This window comes from Athene cunicularia (assembly GCF_003259725.1).
Source record: "Athene cunicularia isolate RWA chromosome 15 unlocalized genomic scaffold, athCun1 chr15_part1, whole genome shotgun sequence".
In the NCBI taxonomy this organism is placed as follows: Eukaryota; Metazoa; Chordata; class Aves; order Strigiformes; family Strigidae; genus Athene; species Athene cunicularia.
In genome coordinates, this window is record NW_020799121.1 from 9330854 (window position 1) to 9357021 (window position 26168).

Genomic DNA, 26168 nt, shown 5'->3' on the forward strand with positions numbered 1-26168 from the left:
AGGGCTTCAGGGGGAAAGAAGCTCTCGGGGATATGAGATATTCAGAGGAGAGCAGACCTCTTCTCTCTGCCAGTTTACATCACGAGCACCCACATCAACTTCTGACAGCGCTTCTCAGCCTTCCCCACACCAGGCTGACACCTTGGCCCAGGGAAACCTCACAGAACAAAGCAAAAAAACAGTAATGCCAGGGAGGGAAAAAATTCAATCCTTCTCTCTTCCCCTACCCATCACACCACCAGCATTCCTGAGTTCAAAGTCAAAAGGCAGCTTTCACCAAGAGCCTCCAAAAACAAGCTTTCAGTTCAGTGAGCTGGAGGAATGTCACTTCACTGGTCAGTTAATATTCTGCCCTCCAGAAAAGTTTTCATCTTTCCAGGTAATCAGAGAGAAAAAACGTCAGTTCAGATCATCTCTCACAAGACCACTGGACTGTAGCAGGTCTGGTCTAAGCAAACAGCTTTGCTGAATGTCCCTCTGTGGCACCTGGGAATGCTGGTCAGAAAGGAGGAGGGTCACCTTACAAAGAATTTTAGGAATTCCAGAAGGGAACAGCTCATTGCTTCCTACACCTCAACTTGTTTTCCCTCAGTCACTTCTGCAAGTTACAGAAATTGTTCCACAGCACTGGCTATTCTTGCACCCCTTCCTTTTATGTTTTAATTTTCAATATCAGAGCTGCCCATTTTATTCACTTCATTGTTGAACCAGCTTTTTTAACCCTCAGAGGCATAAAGCTCACACTGAAAGGAGTAGTTAGCATTGGCCTTCAGGCAGAAAAGATGATTAAGGCATCACAAGAGAAAAGAACATTTAGCTCCAATGACTTATGCAAGTGAGGTTCAGTAAATAACTTAGAAGACTTCAGCTGAGGAGAGAGACAAGTCAAAGGTAACACTGGCTCTTTAAAGGACTTTGAAGTATGTAATGGTTCAAATTCCCCAGACCACCCACACAAGACTGAACAGAGCAGAAGAGTCCCAACATCCCCACTTCAAGGCAGCTTGAAGTCAGATTTTACTCTGCAACCATTTTATTTGAATGACTTCAGACAGAGATCAGAGGCAATGCTTAAGTGAGGAGAGAAACACTTTGCTCCTCTTCCATTGTGTTGGCAGAGAATTAGCACCTTGTATCAGATTTCTGCTTTTACAGGATCTGTGCTAATGACTCCATACTTAATACAAGGAAGGTTAGTAACACCTAGAAGAAGAATGCCTCTGTTTGAAGTAAAACTAACTCTGTCATTAATCACATTAGATACTACAAAGTGCTTAATCTATTCAACCAGCTAGAAAAATAAAAGTACATCTCTTGGCAATTAACTGTTGAAACAGTGTTCTAATGATAAAAGAATAGGAAAATGTGCCTTTAATAGAAGACTTTAAGAAGTCTTTCCAAATAGTCTATCAAAGAAGGTTAAAGGATGACTGGACCAGTGTCTCCTAGCACAAAGGGAGCCATCACTTAGATGCTGAATTCTTCAGTCTGACAGATGTAACAAGATCCAACAACAAGAAAATGAAGCCAAAGAAGCGTAGATTTAAAATATGCTTTTTAATATAAAGCAATCAACCACTGCAACAAGCTTAACCAGCGTCATAAAGATCTCCCCCACCCTTTGTTAACGTTAATGAAAGCGGAATCTTTTTCTAAAAAGGTTCTTACACAGCAAATAGAGATTGATTCAGCAGACTCCCGGGGCTTGTGCGATAGGAAGCCACAGCGGGATGGCTGCGTGGGGCCAGCGGGCAGTGACACACACACAGACACAGAGATGCCTTTACCTCTTGTGTTGGGCCATGCAGGCAGTGCTCACTCTGCCAGGGGTTTGAGGGTTAGGCCCACAACAAAATAAATCTTCTCAAAGCTTTGCGAGAGGCTCCTTTTCAGCCTCTGCATCTATTCTATACTTGATTTTGTGCCCTTGATGGACTGTACTGTTAAAACATGTTGCCCTGGCTCTGATGAAGTAACAGGGACGGTGGTACCCCGACGATGGGTGTTTTGGAGGTTGGTCAGGGGCTTGGCAGAGAGCGCTACACCACCCACATCCCACGCGCTCTTCCAGCACAGCTGGCTCCCACTCCCCACGCTCAGGGAACACACACGGAGGTCTGAGAACTTGCATGTAAAATGGAGAGCTTTGTCCTGCCTACACCACACTGCTTTTGATCTCCACGATCTTCCCACAGAGACTGCAGAGCAATTCCTACTACCTTCCCTATATATTTAATACCAGAAATCCAAGAGGGAGAAAAGTCTCTCCATTTTTATCTTGTCAACTGCTACAGAACAATTCACCCTTGTACAGACAGACCTTCCTATTATGAAAAGGTGCTTTTAAGAAAAGGTAAGCGGTTTCTGAACTGTAGCCACACGTGCCTCCCGCAAGACTTGCATCACCATTCAATTTTCCTGGAATTAGTACTTTTGTTAGAGTTATTTCAGTTCTTTCTCAAGGTCCCCTCCACTCTATTTTGGTTCTGTGTTTATTATTAATTTAAACTGGACTGGAATTGAGACTTTTCTATTTTTGTCTGTGTGCTTTGGACAGCCTTCCATTAACCTAGGAAGATGACAAGCAGGCAGGCTTTGCCACTATCATCTGAAACTAAAGTTAAAACTCTATCTGCATGAAGCACACCTTCAGATACAGACTCTATCAGTCATTGCTCTTATTTTAAACCCTGTAAACTCCCCAAATTCACACTGTAACGCTGTGAGGTCCAACTCAAAAGGTCCTCACGCTAAAAACAGACTTTCATGCATGCAGAACCACAAGGTTTGGCTCTGACAAATCCTCTCTGACCACCACATCCCTGCTGGTGCATTTTTCAGCGTCAGCCATGTAGGACAGCTTGAAAGCAAGACGCTTGCTTCCATCTCCTCCACACACCCAGGCACTCCCAGTTTAAAATTAAAAAGGGTGCAAACACTTGGCTCATCGTGTTTTCAGCTCAAGTCTGAATGCAGAGAATGTTAACATGGATTGTAGGCCCCCACCCAAATCCAGAAATTGCTGGATTGTAATTGTAATGTAAATAAGTCTGTTTTCATAATTGTCCTCTCCAACTTGTTCCAGCAACAAAACAGTCATTCTCTACGTTGCATAACCAATGCCAACTGGTTTCAAAATGGGAGAGCTGGAAGCCATAAAGGCAAGCCTGTGCTCCAGCTATGTGGATCTTGATACTGGATCCTACACCTGCACAAATCACTTCTGACAAATCATCCTACCAGGGGCTCGGCTGTCCTAAAAGTATCTCAGCCTCAAGCTTTATATAAAGGCTTTATTTGAAACCTGAGTTTTACACACACTTGAGAGATGCATTTTTGTGATTATCTGGATTCAATTAAAACTAGTCATCAAAAAGTTATTTAACTGCAGTCTCTGACAAGGTAATACTTTGAGTACAAAAGCTGAAAGGACTTGCCCAAAGAATAAGCTGCTTTTTAGAGTTTAAAAATTTGCACCACTAAAATCCTTTATATGCAAAAGTCATACTGATTTTCTTGTTAGTTTTTACATGGTTTATGTACAGTAAGATTTTAAAGAGGGTGAAAGTCAGATACTCCAGACACTGAACCACCTGTACACTTCTGAACCATAACCACTTAAATTTCATGCTCTTAACTCAGAGTAAAGGAGGTACCAGCTCACCATTCATTAAAGGCAGGAGCAAAAAAACCTCCAAAATATTCTGCATGGGTGCCAATTACAATGTTTACTGAGAGAAGACTTGCACAAGCATCTAATTATGCCTTCTCACGCATTATTACTGTAACACACTGCCCCATACCATATGCTGATCAGACCTGGCTACAGACAGACGACATTCTGACTAGACACAGTATTTTGAAGACTTTATTAATACTTTTACACATCTAAAGTACATGCTTAATCACAGGTACAAAACCCACAATATAAAATATAAATAAACAAACAAAAAATAAAGTATGTGCTTTAGTTAACAAAGGCCAAGGCCCTGAACCCACTCTCCAGTCTAAAGCCTGTGGCAAATGGAGCTTTGTGGTACACCCTGGATTCACTAAAGGAGTGAGATGAGAAGGGACGTGAGAACAACCATCCCTCAAAACCACAGTGAAGAGGATGAGCTTGTCAGAAAGGTCACATTTAAAGATTTTTAACAGAAGCATTCGCTTTGCTGAAGTATCATTAAAACCACAAAAATTTATTTAAATAAGGGGGAGCCCCTGCCTTAGCAACTTCAGAATTATCCACATTTGAGGATTCCCCAATTTTCCAGAATTCCAAAGTTACATTAGATTTTAAAAAAATTTCTTTCTAATTCCATGAGATGGTGTACTAACACATATCCACACAAAATGAACTGCCCATGGCTCTCACTTTGTTTTTTATCACTGTGCGATCAGCTCCGGACCAGCCCCGACAGGGTTCAGGACCCTGGGTGATGTGCTCAGCTCCACATGGTGGTGGCCATTCTCCCATCCTGCCCTTGCCACCCTAAGGCAGATTTGCCTTCAGGGGTACACAGAGACCACGATGCTCTGCTCAGACTGCAGAATGTTCTCATACAGAAAGGAAGTGTTTCACTTTAAAATTGGTTTGGGACTTAAATGGATGTATGGTTGCCCACATCTGCAGTGCAGGTGCCTCCGAGCTGGACGGTCCTTTAGGCAAAGGCTGCACAGTGGGTCCCTGAGCTTAGCCAAGGTCTCGGTGCGTTCATCACACAACAGATGCTGGTACAGATGATCCAACAAACTCTCCTAAGAGAAACTTGCACACTCAAATGTGAATGACTTAGTCCTGCTTCAACCAAAAGCAGTGGTAGCCCAATTATCAGCTCCCACAGAGAACAAAAACATGAGAGCACACTGTTCCTCCCCCCAGTTCTCCACTGCAGGCCCAAGGATTCTAATTCAGTCTGAGCACGACTATCACGATTCGGATGCAGCCATATCTCTTCTCCTCTTTCATACTTCCTACACTCATGATGCTGAGCCACATGTTGAGATGAAGTAGCACAATGAGCTTTTGGACTCATCCTAGCTCTGTGTGCAAAGCCAGGGAGCTAGCCCCTGAGCAACTGCAACCTTGCTAAGTCATCTACTTCAGCTAAAACTGTGCAAATGTGAGGCATGCTACCATGTTAAGTAGCATTCCATACATCTAAGGTGAGTTTTTCTTACTGAGATCACCATAAGCCAGACCTTTACTGATACACTGGCTCTTGTGTCACCTATTCAGAAATCAAAAGGACCACCATGCATTCCGACATGCAGCCTTTCTCATCCAGGCTCTTCACTGCACTTCCCAGAGGTCTTCATCCATGCTACTGCCAGATGGCAGTGAGAGTCCTCCACAGCAGACTGCAAGAACCATCTTCTCCACTAGCAGATTTCTGTGCACAACAACTTGAAGACCTTCAGCAATGGGGAGATACTTCTCCCCTCATCTTTTCAAAACCAGTAGCGGTCTCTCTTGCCTGGAGAGGGCTCCAGGCTTTGGACATATGTCTGGAGGTAAGGACCAGCAGGGCAGCAGAGAAATCTGGAGTTCATATAGTCCTTACCTGCCTGTAAAGGTGTTCTTTTTATTGGGCCTTGACCCCACACCATTAACTTTGGTGCAGCTGGAGGCAGAGGTGCTACAGTCCCCTGTTCGTAACGGTGCCTCTGATTTCTGCACAACAAATGTGCAGAAACTGGAAACTGAGGCCAAGCCAGAAGAACTCTCTCCTGTTTGCAGGGGGTTTTCTGCTCCCCTGGCCAATGGAGCAACGGAACTGCTGGAGGTAAGAGATGACCTGGTGGGCATGCAAGAACATCCTGAGGGGGGAGTCCTCTGCCCACAGGGGGATCAGACTTTGAGGGGCTTTTCCCACACAGCAGTGGTATAGCAGGTGCTGAGAGCTGAGCTGGCTTAGGAGCAGTCCTACATAGGCAGAGTCCTTTCCTGCCTGCAGACCAGCCCTGATGTACAGGACTCGCCCCACATCTTGCTGGTGCAGATGGAGATAAGGGCCTGGCTGGCTTGCGAGCTCTCCTAAACCAGAAGCGTCTTTTCTTGCCCGCAGGACAGTCACCTAAGTACACAGTCAAAATCTGTATCAGGAACAACTGAGAAGTCCTGCTCTGGAACCAGGAAAGCAAGAGACTGTCAGGAGTGATGTGGACATCAGACAAGGCATGTCCACCCATGGCATAGATCCAAGAGGGGCTCCATGTTCAGAAAGCATTGGACATGCTCCCTCCAAAACTCCCAGCCCTTGCACTGGGCACCCCAAATCAGCTGCTGATGAAAATTATTGGCTCTATCATTTACTTGAGAGATTAAAGGTCGAGGAGGATCCTTCCAAAAGACGACAACCACACACAATTCCACTAAATCAAGTCTCTTGGACAAAGAACTATTATATCCCATACACTAGAAGCAATTCTAAATTGTTTTTCACTGAAAAACACCCTCTGAATCATAGTGCACGTGGTTGGACATTTTCAGAAGTTTTGAATCAAGAGGAAAGAAAGAACTTTCAATGGAAATCTTTGTTTTGGCCAGTTCTCACAGAGCGCCAAATTTAACCCTTCTAAAAGAAGATTTATCAAGAATTTGGAGGTAAATGCTGAAACAGGATTTGGTAACCAGAGACTGCCACTTGGCATAGCCAACCTAAGGTACCACCAGGCAAGCAGGGACACGAGTGCCAGCTTCCACCATTTATTATCCCAAACCGTCCTACAAATGTAGGTGAAAAGCAAGATCTTGTTGCATAATACTGTTTACCTACAAGCATCCCCCTGACCAAGCACTTAATATAAAACAGTTGAATACATTTCAAAGATACATTTACTTCTACTTTAGGTTTCTAACAGCTGCCTAATCATCCCTTTGAAGATAACTCAGCAAAATTCAATCTGGACATGACACAGTAATAGACACTGAATCCCTGCCTAAATAGCTAAGAAAACATAAAGCAGCCTTTTTATTTCCTTTTGAACTAGCAGCAAAGGAAGTCATGTCATGGTTCAAAAAGAGTTGTAATAAAAATGCAACACTTACATTTTTTCATAGAGGCACTTGCATCCAAGAACGGGTGATGGAAAAATTCATCTGAAAAAAATCAAGAACAATGATTCAGTGAAAGGAAATGACTGTAAGAGGTTTACAAAGAAGTTAAAACATCGCAAGTTACAGTATTTTACAGTGATTTTTCCATGTAATCCAGTTAACCATGGAAGCTGACTGACTGTGGTTGCATTCAGTAGTGGTCAAGAATGTAGAATGGGGACTGGATGTAGAACCTATTCATAAAAAAAAGGATGAGGAATTATTTAGATTCAGGAATTGCTATGTAAGTATGAAAGTAAAATTTAAAAAGTGGCTCCTCTGATACCACCTATCTCTGCAAAATCACCTGGGGGATTGGAGAAAGGAAATCAGCCAGGGCAACTACAGGAATGAAGAAAGGGAGGGGAAAAAAAAAAAAAAAGGCAGGGGGCTTTGCCAAAACCATGGCCAAAAGACATGAGGGTTTGTACCTTGGGACTCACCACCAGGGCTAATGGATTTTTCTTCCCCACAGGGCATTAGCGAACTTAGTAAGGTTTTGCTGCAAGCTACAACCCTAGGCTGCTGGGCAGAATACACTAAATTGTTAATGCTCCTCTGTCTTGAAACAGCTCTTACACTTGTAGAAACAGGAATCAGCTCGAGGGCCAGATAGTGAGACTATGGGCCACATCTGTGCATGTGCATCTTATCAGCAAGAAGACAGAAATCCTAAGGCACAAAGTAGCACTAAAAGACAAAGTCCCTGGCTGATGAGGATGACACGTCACCCTAACTGTAGAGATCCAGGGGAGCTACATTTATCACTCTGCACTGCCACTCATTCCACAGAAGAGGAATGATAGATAAAAAGGACATCTACCAAGTAATCTTCCATCACACACTGACCCAAACCCATCACACACTGAAGGCAGAAATGCATTTTTTAAAAGGCCACCACAAACAACAGCCCAGAACTCCCTTCCTTTCACACCAGACACAACTGCTCCTTTCTTCACTCATGAAAGCTTCTGTCCTGGCTTGCTGGAGACCCTCTACATGTTTGCCTGTCCTCACAAGTAGCCACCCCTCCTGACTCCTTCCTCTCTGATGCCAGAGAACTCTCCTATCACAATCAGCAACTCAGCCTTTCAGGAGAGTTAGTCATGGATTAACACTGATTATTTGGCTAACTGCAGGCAGTTCAACTTGTTTTCCCAGCATGGATTTCCTGTTGCAACATTCAAGGTTTACAAACTTCTGCTTTCTGTAAACAGCTCCTCTTTGGCCAGCGATCTTTCCAGAAAGTAGCAACTGGGGTTTTTGTTTGTCTGCTTTTTAAACTCAAACAATCCCTCTTTTCCCAGCCCTGCCTTGCCACTGCCGTGCCACAGTGCACTGCTCTGGAGCTTAGCACAACAGAAGTGATGGAAGTCTCTGGCAGGGAAAGCTGGAATCTCACAGATTAGATCTGCTGTGGATGGAGAACACCCATATCCTGCTACAGCTACCCAGCTGCTGGAATTTCTTGCTTCTTCTTCAGCTTGCTCCTCTAGAGGGTCCCATCCCTCAGCTGAGCTGATGCAACTGAGGGGGTGGAAATGATGATTTCTTTTACTTTTCCCCCTCCCCCCTCCAAACTGCTTATTAGTTGTACTCACAACACAAAATTTAAACAACCCTGCTTGTAATCATCAGCAGGAAACTTGCAACTCGAAACCCTTCTGGCTTTCCTCTAGATAATCTTGAGATTGCAAATACCATCAGTTCCTGGTAGAAGAACAGCTGAGACAATTTCAAACTTATGTGTTGCTGTTGTGTCAATCAGCTAAACTCTGGGGGAGGTCCACAGAGGGCACTGCCCACATCTCCAGGCAGACTACAGAGGTCCCTGGGGGAAGATGGAGCAGTAGGACACCCTGCTCCTCTGGGGATGGCAGCTCAGGAATCATCCCTGACCCAGCACCACACACAGATCTTCACTTACAGAACACAGGAGGGTAAAGGAACAGTGAAAAAGGCATTGACCATCAGCCAAAGTAGACCCTTCATAAATAGTGTAGGTGAACAGAGCAGCCTACAGTTGCATTTGGCAGCAGGAGGACAAGATGTCTACTGGGAGACATCTAAGGGAGGGGGAAGAAGATCTGCTTCAGACAGGACCTGGAGCTGTGGGACTTTAACAGTTTGTGCACAGTTGGCCATAAACAGCAGCTGAAAATGAGACAGTAGTTAAGCACAGGGAGGTGCTCTCATGTAAGTATTGCTACTATTTTGGCAAAGGGCATCATCTGGAGATCTCCTGAGCTGGCACTCTAAGGAAAGGAAGAAGGGTCCATTCAGTAGGTCAGAGAGCCCTCAGGAGCATAAAGGAGCTGAAGACAGCACCAGCAGACAGCAGGGAAAGGAAAACACTTGTGTCACAAGCAGGGAGGAACCTCTGAAGCTTTGGCAGAGAGTTGGAGGTCAGGAGGCATAGGTGGATGAGACCAACAATATAACTGGATGCTGAGGAAGTGTATCAGTCTAAATAAATCATGTCTCTGGTACTTGCTTTCATCTCTGACAGGAGAAATTAGAATACAGCATGGGATGCCACACAGCCATTGAGATCTGCCTTCTATAAAGCACAAGGAATATCTCAAATATAGGCTTCTGTACAGAGTATATTCACAAACCCTCCCTGAAAACAATTACATCTTACAAAGATGTGCCAATTTGTAGAGAAAAGGATCCTGCATGTCATTAAAGGCAGGCTACAATCTTAGTGCAACAAGATGTGCTGTAACTGTTGTCCTGAGTGAAATCAAAGTCTATTATCTCAAATTTCCAAGTGTTAGACACTGACTCATGCAGTCTTATCCCCAGAGATACAAAAACAGCTTATGGGGTACTAAAAAGGTTTATCAGACTCCATTTCTGACAGCAGAGAAACAGGAACCTCAAAGATACTTTCTTTGAAATGCACAGTGGCATGTTAGAAGAGGTAGAGATCCACAGCCCAGATAGAAGATCTGCAGGGAATAATGCTGAGAAGTGCTTATATCCAAGCCAGTCTGTCAGCAGCTTCAACAACTCCCTTCTCAAAAGGCTTGTTCTCTCACTTCTGCACCCTAGTAACCAGTCCTTTACATTCAGCAGTGGATAATTATGATCAGCCTCAGTTAATCCACATGCTTGCTTCACCCAGGTGACACTGTCTCCGGAAAGTCTTTTCTGGTATCTCTAATCCAAAAAAATAACAGAGGCTGCAAAACAATTTCGCATCAACTTGCATATGCTGCCAAGCAGGAAACAATCCATCTGAGCAGATAAACAACAAAAAACCAACGGAAAACCAGCTCCCAAAAGACAGAAATATCAAACCCTTTTACCCAAAGTCTGACTAAAAAGCAGTATCCTGAAAACACACAGCAATGCACTTTATTTTTAGGTAAAAAAAAGTAATGTCTGTGTAAAAAGCAGAAAGCTCTATGACCTGCTGTGATACTGTCTGATACTTAATACAAATCTGTGGGCTTTGGCCCTGTAGCTTTGTTTCAGTAAAACCACTTGAGCAGGCTTGCCCTGCACCAAACCTTATTCCAACTCAGATGCTGAGGAGAAAACCTACCCCTTCCACCAGCAGCACTGGTCCATGGAAGCAAAGCTGCTCCCTGCTGTTCTCCTCTGCACTTGGAGGAGACACAGCACCAGGATCAACTTCATTGGTGAGAGAGAGTATTCACATCCTGATTTTTACCTGACACAGGTCTAGACTATCTTTGTCCAAGGGGAAGGGAGAGGTGGGGGGACAGGGAAAGATGACAGAGTTGCATTTAGATGAACTGGTCCTTTCAGGGGCTCTAGGAAAGGTTCCACCTCTGCTTGCTTTCCTCTAGGGCATGGCTTCATGAGAGGTTCTTCAGAACTTTTGGCTTACATAGACACATCTGGAAGAGGATATCAAAGCCAGAACTGTCTGGCACAAAGGAAATCTTCATGCCAGCCAAGTCAGGAGACATAGGTCTACAGGGAGAGCCAAGAGACTGCCAGCTTGAGCCCTGATGAGAACCCAAGGCATCCTTTCACAGAAACCTGGAGGAGGGAAGGGTCTGCAAGCAGCTACAGTCTCCTGGCCCAGATTATTACTGCAGACACTGAGAAACCAAGGGTATTGACTGAACTGTTCATTAAATGGGTGCAGCTTGCAGCTTTGGGAAGGAACTACAACAGAGAAAGACACCATGCAAAAGATACATGTTACTCCTGATAGCATGCTTAACACAACAGAAGTTCAGAGATATTATAAAAGCAGGAGTCAGGAAAGGGAGTCCAAGGTAAGAAGCTGTATTGGGTTTGTGTGGCAAGGTTTTGGTATGGGGGAGATTACAGGGCTGGCTTCTGTGAGAAGCTGCTGGAAGCTTCCCCCCATGTCCAATGGAGCCAATGCCAAGCAGCTCCAAGATGGACCCATCACAGGACAAGACCAAGCCCATCAGTGACCTCTGGGATAATGTATTTAAAAAAGCGGGAAAAAAAGCTGTGCAACAGCAATTTTAGCTGGAGAGAATAATATGTGAGGGAAACAACTCTGCAGACACCGAGATTAGAGAAGCAGGAGGGCAGAAGGTGCTCCAGGTGCTGGAGCAGAGACTCCCCTGCAGCCCGTGGGGCAGCCCATGGTGAGGCAGCTGTGCCCTGCACCCAGGGAGGCCCACGGGGGAGCAGAGACCCACCTGCAGCCCAGGGAGGACCCCATGTCGAAGCAGGGAGAGATGCCTGAAGGAGACTGTGACCCCATGGGAAGCCTGCACTAGAGCAGGTTCCTGGCAGGACCTGTGGACCCATGGAGAGAGGAGCCCACGCTGGAGCAGGTTTTCTGGCAGGTGACCCCATGGGGGACCTATGCTGGAGCAGTCTGTTCCTGAAGGACTGCACCCCGGGAAGGGACCCACGCTGGAGCAGTTCATGAAGAGCTGCAGCCCATGAGAAGGACTCAAGGTTGGAGAAGTTTGTGGAGCAGGGGAGGAGCGTGGGGAGCTCTCCCCGTGAAGAGGAAGAAGTGGCACAGAATGTGTGATGAATTGACTGCAACCCCCATTCCCCATCCCCCTGCATCGCTGGAGGGAGGAGGTAAAGAAAATCAGGAGTAAAGGTAAGCCTGAGAAGAAACGAGGGGTGCAGGGAAGGTGTTTTTAAGATTTGGTTTTATTTCTCATTAGCCTACTCTGATTTGATGAGTAAAAAATTAATTTAATTTTGTCCCCAAATCAAGTCTGTTTTGTCCGTGATGGTAATCAGTGAGGGGTCAACCCACCACAGAAATATTTGCTGAAGGTGTGACAAATCTCTGGGTTTATACAACTGTACTGGAATCAGCACTGACCTTTCCAGCACATAATACTAAAAGCCCCAAGATTATGCAGTCTTCCAGGCACAGGTGAAATCCAGGTGTCCGGATGCTTCTCTTACCACCAGCCAAAAGTACAGAGGTTTGTACAGTGCCATGGCACAAAAGAAGACCCAGACAGGCAGTATAACTAAAAGTGGAAGGAAATCTTACCAAAGTCCATGCGGTCCTTATAATTACGCTGCAAAAGGCCCAGCAGCAGCTGCCTCAGGTGGCTTGATGTCTCCCTGGGGATGCTAGGATTGAAAACAAAAGCAAAATAAGAGAGACTTGCAGTCTACTTAAACGGCTTTTACATATTCAGGAAGGCAACCTGCAAATGCAAACTCACTTTGTGCCTACTGGGCTAGGAACATAAGAGGAGCTCACTGGAGAGAAGCTGAACAGACACATCTCTATTTGCATCTCTGCTTGGATTTTACTCCCCATTGTCATTGTTAAGGCTACAGCTAATCTAGTTTTAGTGGCCTCTCCCATGAGTGCCCGCAGATCGTTCCCTTCCACAGTGATGCCAATGTCATCCCTCTGGTTCTCAGTTAAATCATTCAACATGCAATATTTTGCACATAAATAAAATCTCTGCTACTTGCTCCAAAGGGAATAAGTAGGTCATTAAAATGAAGCAGTTACCAAGGGGAAGCTTCCAATTAAGACACTGGTGGTGAAATGTATCACCAATTACTACCATTTTATTAAGGCGTTTTTCAGTGCAGCTTATATAAGACTAGCAAGTAACCTTTGTCTATTTGCTTCCTTGATATACAGCATTTATTAATCAAAGGCCACTAAGATGGTAAGCAACTGCCACCGGAGCAAGCTAAAATTAGTGCGGCTATTACCCCACTTTCCAGTATAGCTAGGAAGACAAAAACTCTTTTCAATGGCCATTTCAGCACACACGAGCTAGTAAATCATTGCACTCTCCCTCACCCCACAAGCAGATGGGGAGAGGCCAGGGCAGGTCTTCACAACCCCAGTAGATTGCAAAAAGCAGGGAATAAAGGAACAGATTAAGCCAGGGAAAGCAGAGTTCAGCTCTTGCATAAGTGGATTCAGCTCTGCTGACTTTTCTCTGCAACCAGAAGGATTCTTCGGGGCTGTAGCAGCCAGGCCCTGCCTGCACCAGAGCAGAGCTCTCCACATTAAGCGTAGGTGGCTCCAACTCCTTTCAGTCTTGCCTCTGTTTATCACGGCTGTGCCCAGCATGGCCCCCACCGTCTGCCAGGCTTTCCCTTCTCTCCATGCATGGGTCAGCTAAGGTAACTGCATGTGTGCTCAGCACAGTAATTTTAACCGTGTGGAGCCCCAGCCTGCTCAGTAGCACAGCACGTGGCTTGCTTGGGCAGGGCTCCGCTTTGCTGGGCTGGCATCACTCACCACTCCGAAGCCAAGTCAGACTGATGCTGGGAGAAACAACCCTTCTGACACCATTTCCACCAACTCTACCTCTGTCAGAGGCAGGGTTAAAAAAAAAAAAAAAGCAGCTAGGACAAAAATAGCAGAGGGAAGAGGTGCTAGCTAGCAATAACAGACTCCTGTTCAGTGAAACTAGAGATGTGAAGCAAGGTATGTATTTATAGGTTTCAGCACTACCCAGTTCTTTTTCTGTGAATCCCTATGCCTCACTGCTGCAGGCATTTGAGCCCAGCAATTCCTAGAACAGAGAAAGATGGCAAGCATCCCTCATTCTTGTTTGTACTGGAGGAGTTGCTTTTCCACCCCTGACACAAGAATGGTTTACGTGCATCTTCCCAGGCCAACAAAGGAGGAGGTCACCAGAACTCTGGAAGGGATGCAGTTAAACTGAGACTCAGCTTGAGCCAAGTAGAAACACCCTGTTGTCAAAAAAGGTGTGCCTTAGAAGCACACTGAGTAACAGAATAACCTGAGATACCACAGCTAGCAGGGTCTCCTGAAAAATACATTAGTGCTGGAGACCTGCAGTCCTCCAGCGTTATTGTCATAATTTATTTATCCATGACACACAAAGCTCTCATCCAAAACGAGTCCATTTCCCAGCCACAACTTTAGCTTTTGTATGGTTTTAAAGCCAAGGAACAGGCAGGTAAAGTGGCAGACCTCAGATGTCACAACACAGACTGAAGACGGTGCAGATTAACAGCCTGTTTGCCTGTTCTTATCTCTCGTGTCTAAAACGTCAAGCTCTGCTACACTACAGTATTATTTTCCAAGGCCATCTTTTTAAGTACAAGCAACAAAACTCCTTCCCCCATGATCTAGAATGTACTTTGCCATGCAAATCAGCACAATGAATGTTAGCTATTTAGATCAGTGCTATTAAAACTGTGAGGCCTTTGGGCTTTCTCCTGCTGACATGGGCTCCCCACCTCAGAATGGCATTTCACCTGTCAGCAACAGCATCAGCCCGGCAGGCAGAGACTGCTGGGGAGCACTGAACAAGCTTTTCTTTCCCACCCCTCGCCCAAGCCAAAATACAGTGTTTTCCATGGCGATGCTGGCAAGGTGGGTGCCAGCCTGCCTAGCCCCAAGGAGAATGAAACCAAATCCTGGCACTGCTGCCCTCCGAGGAGGTCATCTCTGGAGTGGTTTCATGTTTCATCCTGTGTTGGCAGGGATGGCAGAGGCAGTTTATTCATGTTTGCTCAGGAAATAGCACAGATTGCAGCTCATGTTAAAGTGACAAACTGACTTTGAAAAGCAGGGGATCGGCATTTACACAAAGGCCACTTCAGATCTGACTTCTATGGTGAAAAAAACAATGGGCTTGAATCTAAATTTTGGAGGAATTTGGTAGCTAAAAAATAGAGATAAGTGGAAATGGTAAATGCAGACTGTGTAAAGGACTCACAACAAAGGAGAAGGACTAATCCCTACAAGAACAGACATGCTCTCCTCTTACAGCTGAGTTTCAATTCTCCCCTTGCCTGCCTCCTACTGCATGCCCCATGAGACAAAGCAGCAGCAGGGCAGCGTGATCAACACAAAGGATTCATATCTCATAGTAAGAGGGACTACCTCAAAGCTGAGCAGCCATGTTCTGGGCTGTATAGGGGAGACAGAAGCTCTACTTCCTGCCCAGACTATGTGGCTCCAACTATGCAGCAGTGTTTTTGCTTTGAATTGTTCTGTTTAGGTGTTTTACTCTATCATGCCCTCTGGTTCAATCCAGGAGAGTATGCAGATGCCCCAGATGTAATCCTGGTAGAAATTCATCCCTTCACCCCAAATGAAAAAATTAAGTACTTAAATGGAAAGTAAATGCATAGCAAAAGTTATTGATAAGAGTTCTAGCTCCTGACAGTTCCTTCTGCTATCTCTTGGAGCTGTCTAAACTAATAAGGAAAAAAAAAAAATCCATCCACAAAAACTCGGTGAGCTTCCTGCATATGTGGCTCCATCAGCAGCTCTGCCAAACGGATGCTAACTTTCTGGTTAAAAGAGGCTTTAGAATTTTTGCAAGTATAATGTGGAACTACAGTCCTGTCTCTATACCAGGCTGATGTTTTCAGAGAATGCACAAGGTTGTGGCTTTAAGAGCTCAGACATCAAAAGGAAAGACCACAGCAACAAAACCAAAATACACTGACAAATCACAGCACTGAGCAGCTAGGTAACATATACCCTGGTAGGAAGAAAGCAGTTATCTTCCCCTTGGAAACTGCAGCAGTGTCCATTTCCCTCGAGGTTATAATATTTCCTCCTATTAGCAGGATGGACACAAGCAGTTGCTGCTTTGACACGTGAGAAATGGGAACGTGATCTGCAGTCAGGTATGGCAGGTTACAGGAGCGACTGCAGTTTGGCTGCTCACATGAGTCAAGAACTGCCATCATTTACTCTCAAGGCTCCCAGCCTCAGGGAAGCCACATGTGGGACAGAACCTCTAGCTGGCTCTTGAAATCACTAAGGATTCTGAATTTCTGCAATGTAAGGGAGAAGTAGTATCTGCAAGAGAACACCAACTCTGGCAATCTGCTGCTGTCTGACTTTCCCCAGGCCACAACACTTCTGGTTTAAGGAATGGGGGAAGGCAGGGGGCCAAATATTTTACAGTCACCTCCCTGAGTGACAAGCCAGGAGCATGTGAGGACAGGTGTAAATACAGAGTAAACAAACGCATATGAACAGCGACACTGGAAAAATGCTTACTTAGGCATCAGCATCTTGTTTTTCTCATAGAAGAGGCGAAGATCTTGTGGGCTGCTGGCCTGTGGAGGAGAAAGAAAACCAGTGCATGAAGCAGTTGACAGTGTAGGAAAGGGATTAGCATTTCCATTTCACAGTTACTCTTAAGAGCAGAGAGGCACTTTTCAACTGCTGAACCAGCACAGATAATAAGAACCTGCAGCTTGCTTTAGACTGAAAACCCAGCACTGTGCCAGTGAAAATACAGTATTTCAGCCCACTGCTTTTTTGTCCCTGACCTGGTTCTGTCCTGCTCTCCCCTTTCAAGAGCTGAGCTTCACTGCAGAGAGCTCTGATGCTCAGGTCTGAGCTGGCCTAATAGCCTCACCCAGGAGACTAAATAATTGCAGACGTGAGGAGTCCCAAATGATGAATGGCAGATCCCGCTGAGAACACGGATTACTGCTGCAGGGCATTTAGAAAAGGGGCAGAGAGCCTGTTGATGGGCAAGGGATCTGTGAAGAGACCAGGAACATGGGGAAAGAGCAACTGAATTAGGATTTTCTACTTTAATTCCAGGAAGCCAGAAAGTCTCAAACCACAGCTCCTACTTGTGCAGTAACATACACAACTGCTGGGGATGTTGACAACAAGAGTCCAAATTCTGAGACATGGGATTAAAAAAAAAAAAAAAAAAGACTAGGCACAACAGGAGGTTTACAGCTCAGGTTAAAAATAAAATCACCAGTATAGAAGCGCAGACACATAAAAATCTCCTAATGTCATTTCTCCATTTGTTTTTATGCAATGAATAATACAGGCCAGTAAATTAACTCTAGTGTCTCAAGCTTTTCTGCTTAGGCAAAGACTCTTTATTAAAGGCAGAGCAGGCTGGCTGGCGTGACAGACATGAAGACTTATAAACAGGGAAGGAAGATCAGAGAGATTCATCTGCAATCAATTATTGGTGCAGCAGCGTGTGTAGGAAAGTGTGAACGAGGAGGCAACAGGCAGCTTCTCCCGATGTTCAGGGCAGGCTCAAAAACCCTCCAGCCTTCCACCTACTTCCATTTCTAAATTAGAAGCTTTTAAGGTCAATTAAGATGCTTAAAACGGCAAATCAGACAAGCCAATCTGCAGATGGCCATCAAAATACCACTAACACAGCATGGCTGGAAAAGCAGCCACATAAGATATTGTTTCAACATCACCTACTCCATCTGGCTGAAGATGAAAATTAAGGATAACAGAGCTCAGTACAAAACCTCAAGAGGAACCAAAGGGAAAGTCTCAAAAGTTGCTAATAGATTCACGTAGTACTCATCAGGACAGTAGTTCTTGCACAGTCTTAGCAACTCAAGCTTCACAGCTCTCTTATCAATTTGTATCTGTAAGAGCTACTGGATCCCTAAAAGAAGGAAATCAGATTTCCTGGTTCTCTTTTCTGCAATAACATATCCTCTGCTGTTCACAGACACAGCAGGGACCCAAACAGGAGGTGCAAAAATACTCTCTTCACCAGCCACTAAAATGAATGTTATTTAGCAAAGCACCTTGATGCCAAACTGCATTAAAATTTCCAATCACTGCCACTTACTTGTTTCAGCAAAACTCAGTTTTACCCCTTTCCCTTTGCAGATCTTGCCCTGTAATTAGGTTCTTAATATCTGGCAAACTTCAATGAGGCAAGTGTACACACCACACCAAATGGCTTGGCCACAACGCTCTGCGTGATAAAAAATATGCCTGACAGACCTAATGTACAAGGAGGAACAGAACTCCACTGCAGGGAAGCAAAGTGCTTGCTCACATCAGAGAGATACAAGCCTTGGCTGTTTGCTCTGTTCATTTCCTGTGGCAACAACTCAATTGTTTCACAAACACAATGAAGCTCTGATCTATTTCAAACACTGTTTTGTCAGAAATTTTCCTGGCAATAAAGACAGAGTATATTAAAAGCAGCACACATGCAAAGCCTAGTTCATTAGAGAGGGTTTCTAAGCACTAGCTTGGATAGAAAGAAAATCCTCAATACAGTTCCCCTCCTCTTTGTACAAATTAGAGAGATACCCCTGCAGGGATAATGCTTCTCCACTTTCTGCTGTCTCAGTGCAATGCCCACTTGATCTGTAAGGACCATACCCAGGGTGTCAGGCTCCCACCCACCCAGACCACACGTCCTCACCAGGGCTGTCCCCAAGAGCCCACAGTTCGGCGCTGGTCTGATATAGGTAGCTGCCTGCTGGGGAATAGTCACTTCAGGGAGTGGCCAGCACAGACAACTGTGGATCACCACTGATTTAGTAAAACCACCCACATCTTCACATAACTTCATTATTAAACTGAGTCACACAGTTCCGCTCCTAGCAGCAGGTTCCCAGGTTTGCAGTAACATGCCCACTGCTCTCCTGCTGTTAGCATCCATTTCATAAAGCACTGGTACCTTCAGACGCTTTGCTCACCTCTTCTTTTAATAAATAGGGCTTCTCTGAGATTCATGGGGGGAAAAAAATGCAGAAGTGTTTGTAAGACAGTAAAAATACTATTTGAATTCCTTCTTCTAGGAAGCTAAGGACTTAATTTAAAATCTGCCTTCCAGGTAGATACATCCTACCCAAGAAAACCACCAGAAAAAACACATTTTAGGCACCTAACAACTAGACTATTCAGGTACACAGACCCAGCTACTACCTGTAGGGTATCATCCATCTGTCAGAAACAGCGATGCAGAATGGACAGCTCAGTTTTTCCCAGAAACAGGAGACACACGGACAGGCCAATTCATGCCCTTGCTCCCCCTCTCATGTTACTATGGAGCAGCTGCATTAGTGTAACTGCCTCTGTTTTTGTCTGTCCTTTCTATATATAAAGACAATCGGACAAATTCAATCCTGCCACTCTGTTACTTTGTCCTGAGCAGCAGTGGAAATATGTTGAGCCAACAAAGGCATTCAGCATAACCCTGCCAAATGCCATTCAGCACTGGCTGCCTACAAGTGAACTGCACACGAAAAGCACGCAGGGCGGTGTTTCCAAAAGCACTCAGCACTGGATTTGTTGTGCTTGGGCAAAGGCTGGATGCAAAACCCCAGCGCTCAGTCAGAAGAGGGCAAGAGGACATTCACACCCTCAGTGGACAGCACTGTCTACTCAACACCTCGTAACAGGTGTATGGTATCTGCTCTGTTCTTTGAGTCCTTTCCTTTGGGATTCATGGGGATTTGGAGGTGCAGACAGGGCATTCAGATATGTTGGGGAAAGAAATAAGCAATGTTTCTAACAGTAGTTTTAGGGAAACGCTTGAAAACCTGCTGCAAATACTTTCTGCTTGTGCAGTCTTAACAGTCACTATTTTAAGACTCCCAAAACTAAGTGGCTGATTGGGGGAACCTGAAAGCACAAGGACTAGAAACAAACAAACAAAAAAAACTTAAATATTTTTCTTTAGCTGTCCATGGATGTTTTCCTCTCTACTCCCAACAGAGCAGGGACACACAAACACTGGTGCAAAAGCCAATGGCTCACAGCCTACAGCAACAAATCAGTCACTGCACCCAGTCCCAGCAGAATAACCTACCACTGCCAGCAATACCTGTTCCCACTGACACAGGACAGTCCAGAGGAACAGCTCTGCGAACTGAAGAGCAGCCTGCCTAACAAATAAACCACGAGTTCAAATTCTGGGTATAAAATCCTCCCTCCCCTAGTTTTCCTCAAGGCCCATTTCACAACATAGCAGTTATTGTAAGCGATACATAATCCTGGTACTTATGCAGGCAGAATTAACCCAGAAATAAAACAGTGGACTTGGTACACCAGGCTTAGAAATTAATTTTTCACCTACCAGCTCACTGGGATAAGAACATACACAGGCAGGTTAACTCTTTCAGAGCTGCCAGAGCAGGCAGCAAAACTTGCATTACCTCTGTCTCTCATCACTTCCCTAGTCCCTGGCTCACTCTCCCACAGACACAGCACGCCACATCCACAAAGCAGCTAGAGGATTCATGCACAGGCTCAGACAGCAGACAATCAGGTTTCATGGTCCTTAGCAGGACTGTCCAAACAGACCTGTGCCACTGCCAGGGACAGCTCTGACACAAAGTGCATGTGCCCGGCAGCGCATCTGCTTACCAAGAGCTGCCCAGTTTTTAAAAGTGGTAACACAACAGAAACCACAAGGAACAGCAGTGTGATTCCTCCCTCACAAAAAAAAAAAAAAAAAAAAGAAAAAAAAAAAAAAAAGAGAGAGGTACTTAAATACTAATCATACACCAGCTGACAAGGACTACATTGGTTTTGGAAGATATTTTAGACCTTGTGTAAATCTTTTTCTTCTCTGCCTCCAGTTTTGCTTCTGGTTGTCACTTGTCTACACAGCCTGCGTTATCTCATGGTGGGTACTGGGTCCTAGTCTTTTCAGCTCAGGTAAGGACAAGAGAAAACCACTGCACTTCTCCGTACTGGTCAGCAAGACCAGAAAACACACTGTTCAAGTCCTGTCCTCAGCAACAGAAATGAAGAGATGCAAGTGCAGACCACTTATTAGGCAAGGCAAATTAACAACTGCACATTAATACAGTGCTCAGCAAATCTGTTTATAAGGATTATGAATCTCATTAATCTCATCCCTATGGCAGTCTCACTGTTTTGTTTATGGGCACGTTAAATACAAAAAGCTCCTTAAGACAGCTTCACCAGCCACCCTACCAACTGTTCATATCTGAGCATCAGCAGCTTCTTTCTTGTGTGCAGTGAGGCAGGGAAGGGACAGGAATGGCCCTGGGAAGTTGCCTTGGGTGACCCAGCTACAGTTAAAATTAACTTTGAGACAGCTAGAAATCACATTCACTCAAACACACATCTCTGTCTTGATTAACAAACACTTTCTGGATTGACAGCTGCCTCACCCTTTCCACACATTTGATCTTTTCTTCATCTAACCCAGACCCCCAAAGCCCCACTTTTTTTTTTTAGACGGCTCATTCCTCCTCACTACAGACAACACTGGAGTCCTTTCGGTTTGCATCCGCATGAAAGTGCTTAACTGGCTCATGCAGTGAACAGCTAAAGCACCCAAATGCAGCATGTTTCATGCCACTGTGCTCCAGATTCCCAAGGAAATCTCAGACAGAGGTGAGGGGCTGTCCTTACCAGCTAGTAAGGGAAGGCACAGTGAGGATTTACTCAAAGAGGTTAATGCCAGAAATCCAGTTCCTGGCTGCCCTGTACGACTGGGTCTGCTGCTGGCACTATGTGGAATCAGCCTTTTATCTCCCCACCCATTTGTAGATGTCCCTCCCAAAAGGACTCCTTCCTACTCATGGTCTCCCCATCACCTCTGTCCACTACCCCTCTCTTTTCCTAAAAACCCTGTAGACAATAGCTCCTTGCCTGCTCAATGACCATCAGCAGATTCTTGTAACTGTTGTCAGTCATGTCAACAAAGAAATAAAGCCCGTTAACCTTTAACTAGCTTTCCAACATCTGCCCTAGACAGGCTTCTTTCACCTGAAACTTGCAGCTAGAAGGCAATTTGTGACACACATGGTCAAAACAAATAGATGATGCACAGAAAACCATCTGGGTTGAGCTCTTCTCTCTCTCTGATCAAACAAATCCACAGCTGCTACTGCAGTAACAAATGGGGCCTGGCATTTTGCTTCAAAATACAAACCCCAAAAGAGGAAAGGGCATGGGAAAAAAAGTCAAAATAGAGAAACAAACACCCCCATCCCTGGCCCAACAGATGTTGGATGTATACAGGAGAGAAGTTATCCAGTGAGGTAAGCACAAAGCAAGGATCAGGACCTGTTGGGCAGGGACCAAAATATCCCTTCATTGCCTCCCACAAGGCAGGGTGTTGCCATGCCTCAACCAAAGGGACACAGGCATACAGGACTGCTCTCACCTCTGTGTGGGCCTGAGGACACACACATAGGCAGAAAGCTGATGGTTTTCGGACCACCTGCCCTTTCAAAACCTTGCCTGAGATGAATGAAGCTGACTGGTATTCAGTGTTCTTTCCTGTGAAAAATCTTCACTATGAGAACAAATGTTTTCAGAAGAACATTTCTGTGACATGCTTCAGTGACCAATGATAAAAGCCACCTAATTCTTTTCAAAGAAATCAGATGCCCCAAGGCTGTGTGTGAGCTACTAAGCAAATAACACCTATGATAAAGTCACCACATTAAATAACTAAATCATTTGGATGAGTACAATTATCAAGGTGCCTTTTAGAGACTAAAAGGCACCAAGAAACTAAAAAGACTAGAGACTAAAAGGCACCAGGTTACAAGACAGAACAAATGCAAGGCTTTCCTATGCATGCAGAGACAAAGCTTGCTTTCTCCACCCCAAGATTTTTTTCTTAATGCACAAATACTTATTTTTTTATCCTAACAGTAATTTTCTCTTCTCAAAGATACCAACACTGACAACAAGTGGATGCAGCCAGTAAACAGGAGCCACTCAGGAGTTTCAGTGTATTTTTTAGGGCTGTTTACAAAAAAAGAAATATGCAAAGGAAATGAAGTCTTGCTCTAAATACACAGCAAGCTGGTGGACAGAATACAAAGCACTGGAATGGAAGATTTTTACAGCAGCAGGGAAAAAGTTACCCTGAAGGAGAAAACTGGTTTTGGCTCTAGACAAAACCAAAACATAGCATTAGTTTACTTCTGTATTTGCCCACTCTTTCCTGCAAGAGATTATGAATTCACTTTATCCTTCCTGCTGATGTAACTGCATAAACATTCAAGGTCTTGTGCGAAAATCTAAAGAGCCATGGAACTAAACCTCAGAAAGTCCTGCAGTTCATAAAATTTGCCTTATTACACGAGCATAGATTTTCTCCCTGCAACTGAATTTGGTTGGTTGTTTTGGGGTTTTGTTTGTTTTTGGTTTTGCCTTTGCTTTTGTTTTTTGTTAAGGAGTCAGGACATGAAAAGAGGGCCACAGTTCACATTTGCCCTAACTGATCTAAGAAGCTGAAGAGCTGCCATTCAGCTGACACATCAACATGCGAATCTGAGGTCTGGTCTTTTTCCATGGATTTAGAGAGGAGGTCTACAGAGCTCATGCATTAGAGAAGCAAAGAAGTATCAGCAGGTCAAGCATCTCTCTGCTACGCTATAAGGCAGCAAGGAAAAAAAACTGGCAAGTACAGTATTTTAAAACTGGTTGCAAGGGAGAGTCAGCAGATCTCATTCAGCATGGAAGAAAAGTAACACACTGTGTGTGGCACGCTAACGAATGGGAACAAGAAAAATGCAGAGTCGAGATGAACTCCACTATACATAAAATTAAAGTCACATGAAGTAATCCTGACACAACTTGCATACCACTGTGATGAATTCTCCACAATTCAGAAATTCAAAATCAGAGAATGTCACAAAAGATATGCTCTAGCTCATCCAGAAGTCATGGCATAAATTACAGGGTGGAGTTTTACTGGACTGTGTTATATTTGGAGGGGCTTGGACTTGATGAACATAAACATTTCAGGCTGGAAGAGATTGCTGTGAGATGACAGATAAGATCCTTTTGATAAGATCCTACTTAACTGCTCTAAAAACAAAGTTCATTTAACTGCAAATACACCAGTTACCACCAAATCATCCCAAACATTCACTTGCAATTACAACATTCCTTACTGTCACTCCATATCCAACAGAATTACAATTATAAATTATATACTGAGTACAGTTGTAAATAGAAACTGAATTTTTAAGTGTGGCTCTGGAAAAAAAAATCACTGCTTTCATGATAATTTTCTGAAGATATGACCCTTCCTACAGATTTATAACCAGGAAATACATTTCACTGAGATACAGCCCAGATAAGAATCATATTTTAGTAAAATGTCCAGCATTATAACATATAAGCAGCCCATTGCCAAGTGTTGGACAGCCAGACCTCCATGAGACTGAGTCTACAGTAGTTAATGTTGTAGATGATGTAAATCTTAGAGTAATCAGATTAAAAGGAAAGAAAAATTTTAAAAAAGAGAATCCAAAATATTAGATCTAAGCAACTCACCTGAAAAGGAGCCTTTCCTGTCAAACACTGATAAATGATGGTTCCTATACTCCAGAGGTCAGCTTTGGCATCGTAGTGTTGAGACATAATAACTTCTGGTGCCTTTTTGGGGAGAAAACAGAAAGGTGTTTTATAAAAGATGTAGCTTGTTTGGGGTTTTTTTGTTTTTTTTTTTCACTTACAAGAAACAAACAGGAGTCACTATTATACTTTAAAAACCCCTGAGCTAGATTCCCCAATAACCATGAAAGATTTGCTCCCAAGACGACTGTAACACTACCTTGAAAGACACAATTCCTTAAGTGTGAGAAGCAGAGACTTTTGCTCAGTCACACAAAAAATACCAGATGCTGTTCTGCTACACTGGGCAAACTCAGCACTCTCCCTTCTCAGTGTACCATTTTCTGCTGAATCCTCCTGTGCTCAGAAGCTGCCTCACTGAAATCGGATGGACAGATCTTCTAAACCAAAGCAAGTAACAGGCAAATGAACAAAAAAGCAAAGGCTCACACTGCACAGGTAAGCTTTGGCCTCCATCCTGATCTGCACTGCTTATGCGCTTTCCTCATTTAGCTTAAGATAGGAGCATATTAATTATGCTCCAGAGCCTTCTGCCAAGGTCACAGTTTGGGTTCAAAGGCAGATCTGTGTGTTTCAGTCCATCAGACTGAGCCCTGCTGTGCCTCAGACTCTGGTTTCTAATCTCACACCATGCCCTCAGTTGCTCCCTCTTGGGCTTGTTCCAAAAGCTGGAGATGGTGCAAGTACACAAAGCCCTGTGGCTCAGGAGCAGCGTGCCTTAGGAGAGGCAGCAGAAGAGGAGGGACAGAAAGTCAGGCTTGCTAATCCCACGTGTTTATAACAGATTTCATCACAGTGGTGCCAGCATGGAACAGGACCAATTCTGTAGCTGTTAGAAGTAAAGGCCACATGAAACAGAAAAAAAATGGCAGCAAACAAGTTGTGGAGAGGAGCTCAGTCTGTCCCTGAGGGAAGCAGGCATAGCACCAAACAAAGCCAAGGAAGCAGGACAAGAACTGCACAAGGCGGTTTGAAGTCCCTTGTGACATGGATCGTATCAGAGTTCAGACAGAAAGCTCATTCTGGTGGGGGTAAAATACCTTTCTTTTTGAAAGGAGCAAAATGAAAGGGAGCAGCAATGGGCTACGAGCCACAGCAGGGACTAAGGGTCTGCCTTGCCAGCAGATGTTCCTATGGCCAACACACAAGATCCACAATAGCAGTAGGGACAGACTTCAAACACCCCCTAAATCCCAAGTGAACCACCACTCCACATCTTCCTTCAAATCCATCAGTAAAAGAACAACATGAAAAATTCTGAGATTCCCTATAAGGTGCAGAGTTGTTTAAAATTAAAAAATAAAAGAGAAAAATGTCATTATTAGCTTCCTCCAGCCTTTTCAAAAAAATAAGCTGGGTGTTTTCATTTACTTTCACAAGAGACTCTAAAAGGAAAAAGTATCACTAAAAGTAGACAATTCAGGAAACTCTCACAGGAGAAAAAAAAATTACATCATCTTCACATATAGCACAGTTCAAATAAACACACTTCAAAAAAGGAGAGAAGGA

General features: G+C 44.3%; 1 protein-coding gene across 4 annotated transcripts in view; it reads right to left on the minus strand.

The window, feature by feature from the left end:
- Positions 1–26168, minus strand: part of ULK1 (unc-51 like autophagy activating kinase 1) — an 83410-nt gene that overhangs the window by 30130 nt on the left and 27112 nt on the right. For all 4 annotated transcript variants that reach the window (XM_026859650.1, XM_026859649.1, XM_026859648.1 and 1 more), the window contains exons 8-11: positions 24579–24680; positions 16560–16618; positions 12582–12664; positions 7049–7099 (exon numbers count right to left, since the gene is read on the minus strand). In XM_026859650.1, coding sequence (XP_026715451.1) covers positions 7049–7099; positions 12582–12664; positions 16560–16618; positions 24579–24680 — 295 coding nt within the window. The remainder of the gene's footprint in view (positions 1–7048; positions 7100–12581; positions 12665–16559; positions 16619–24578; positions 24681–26168) is intronic.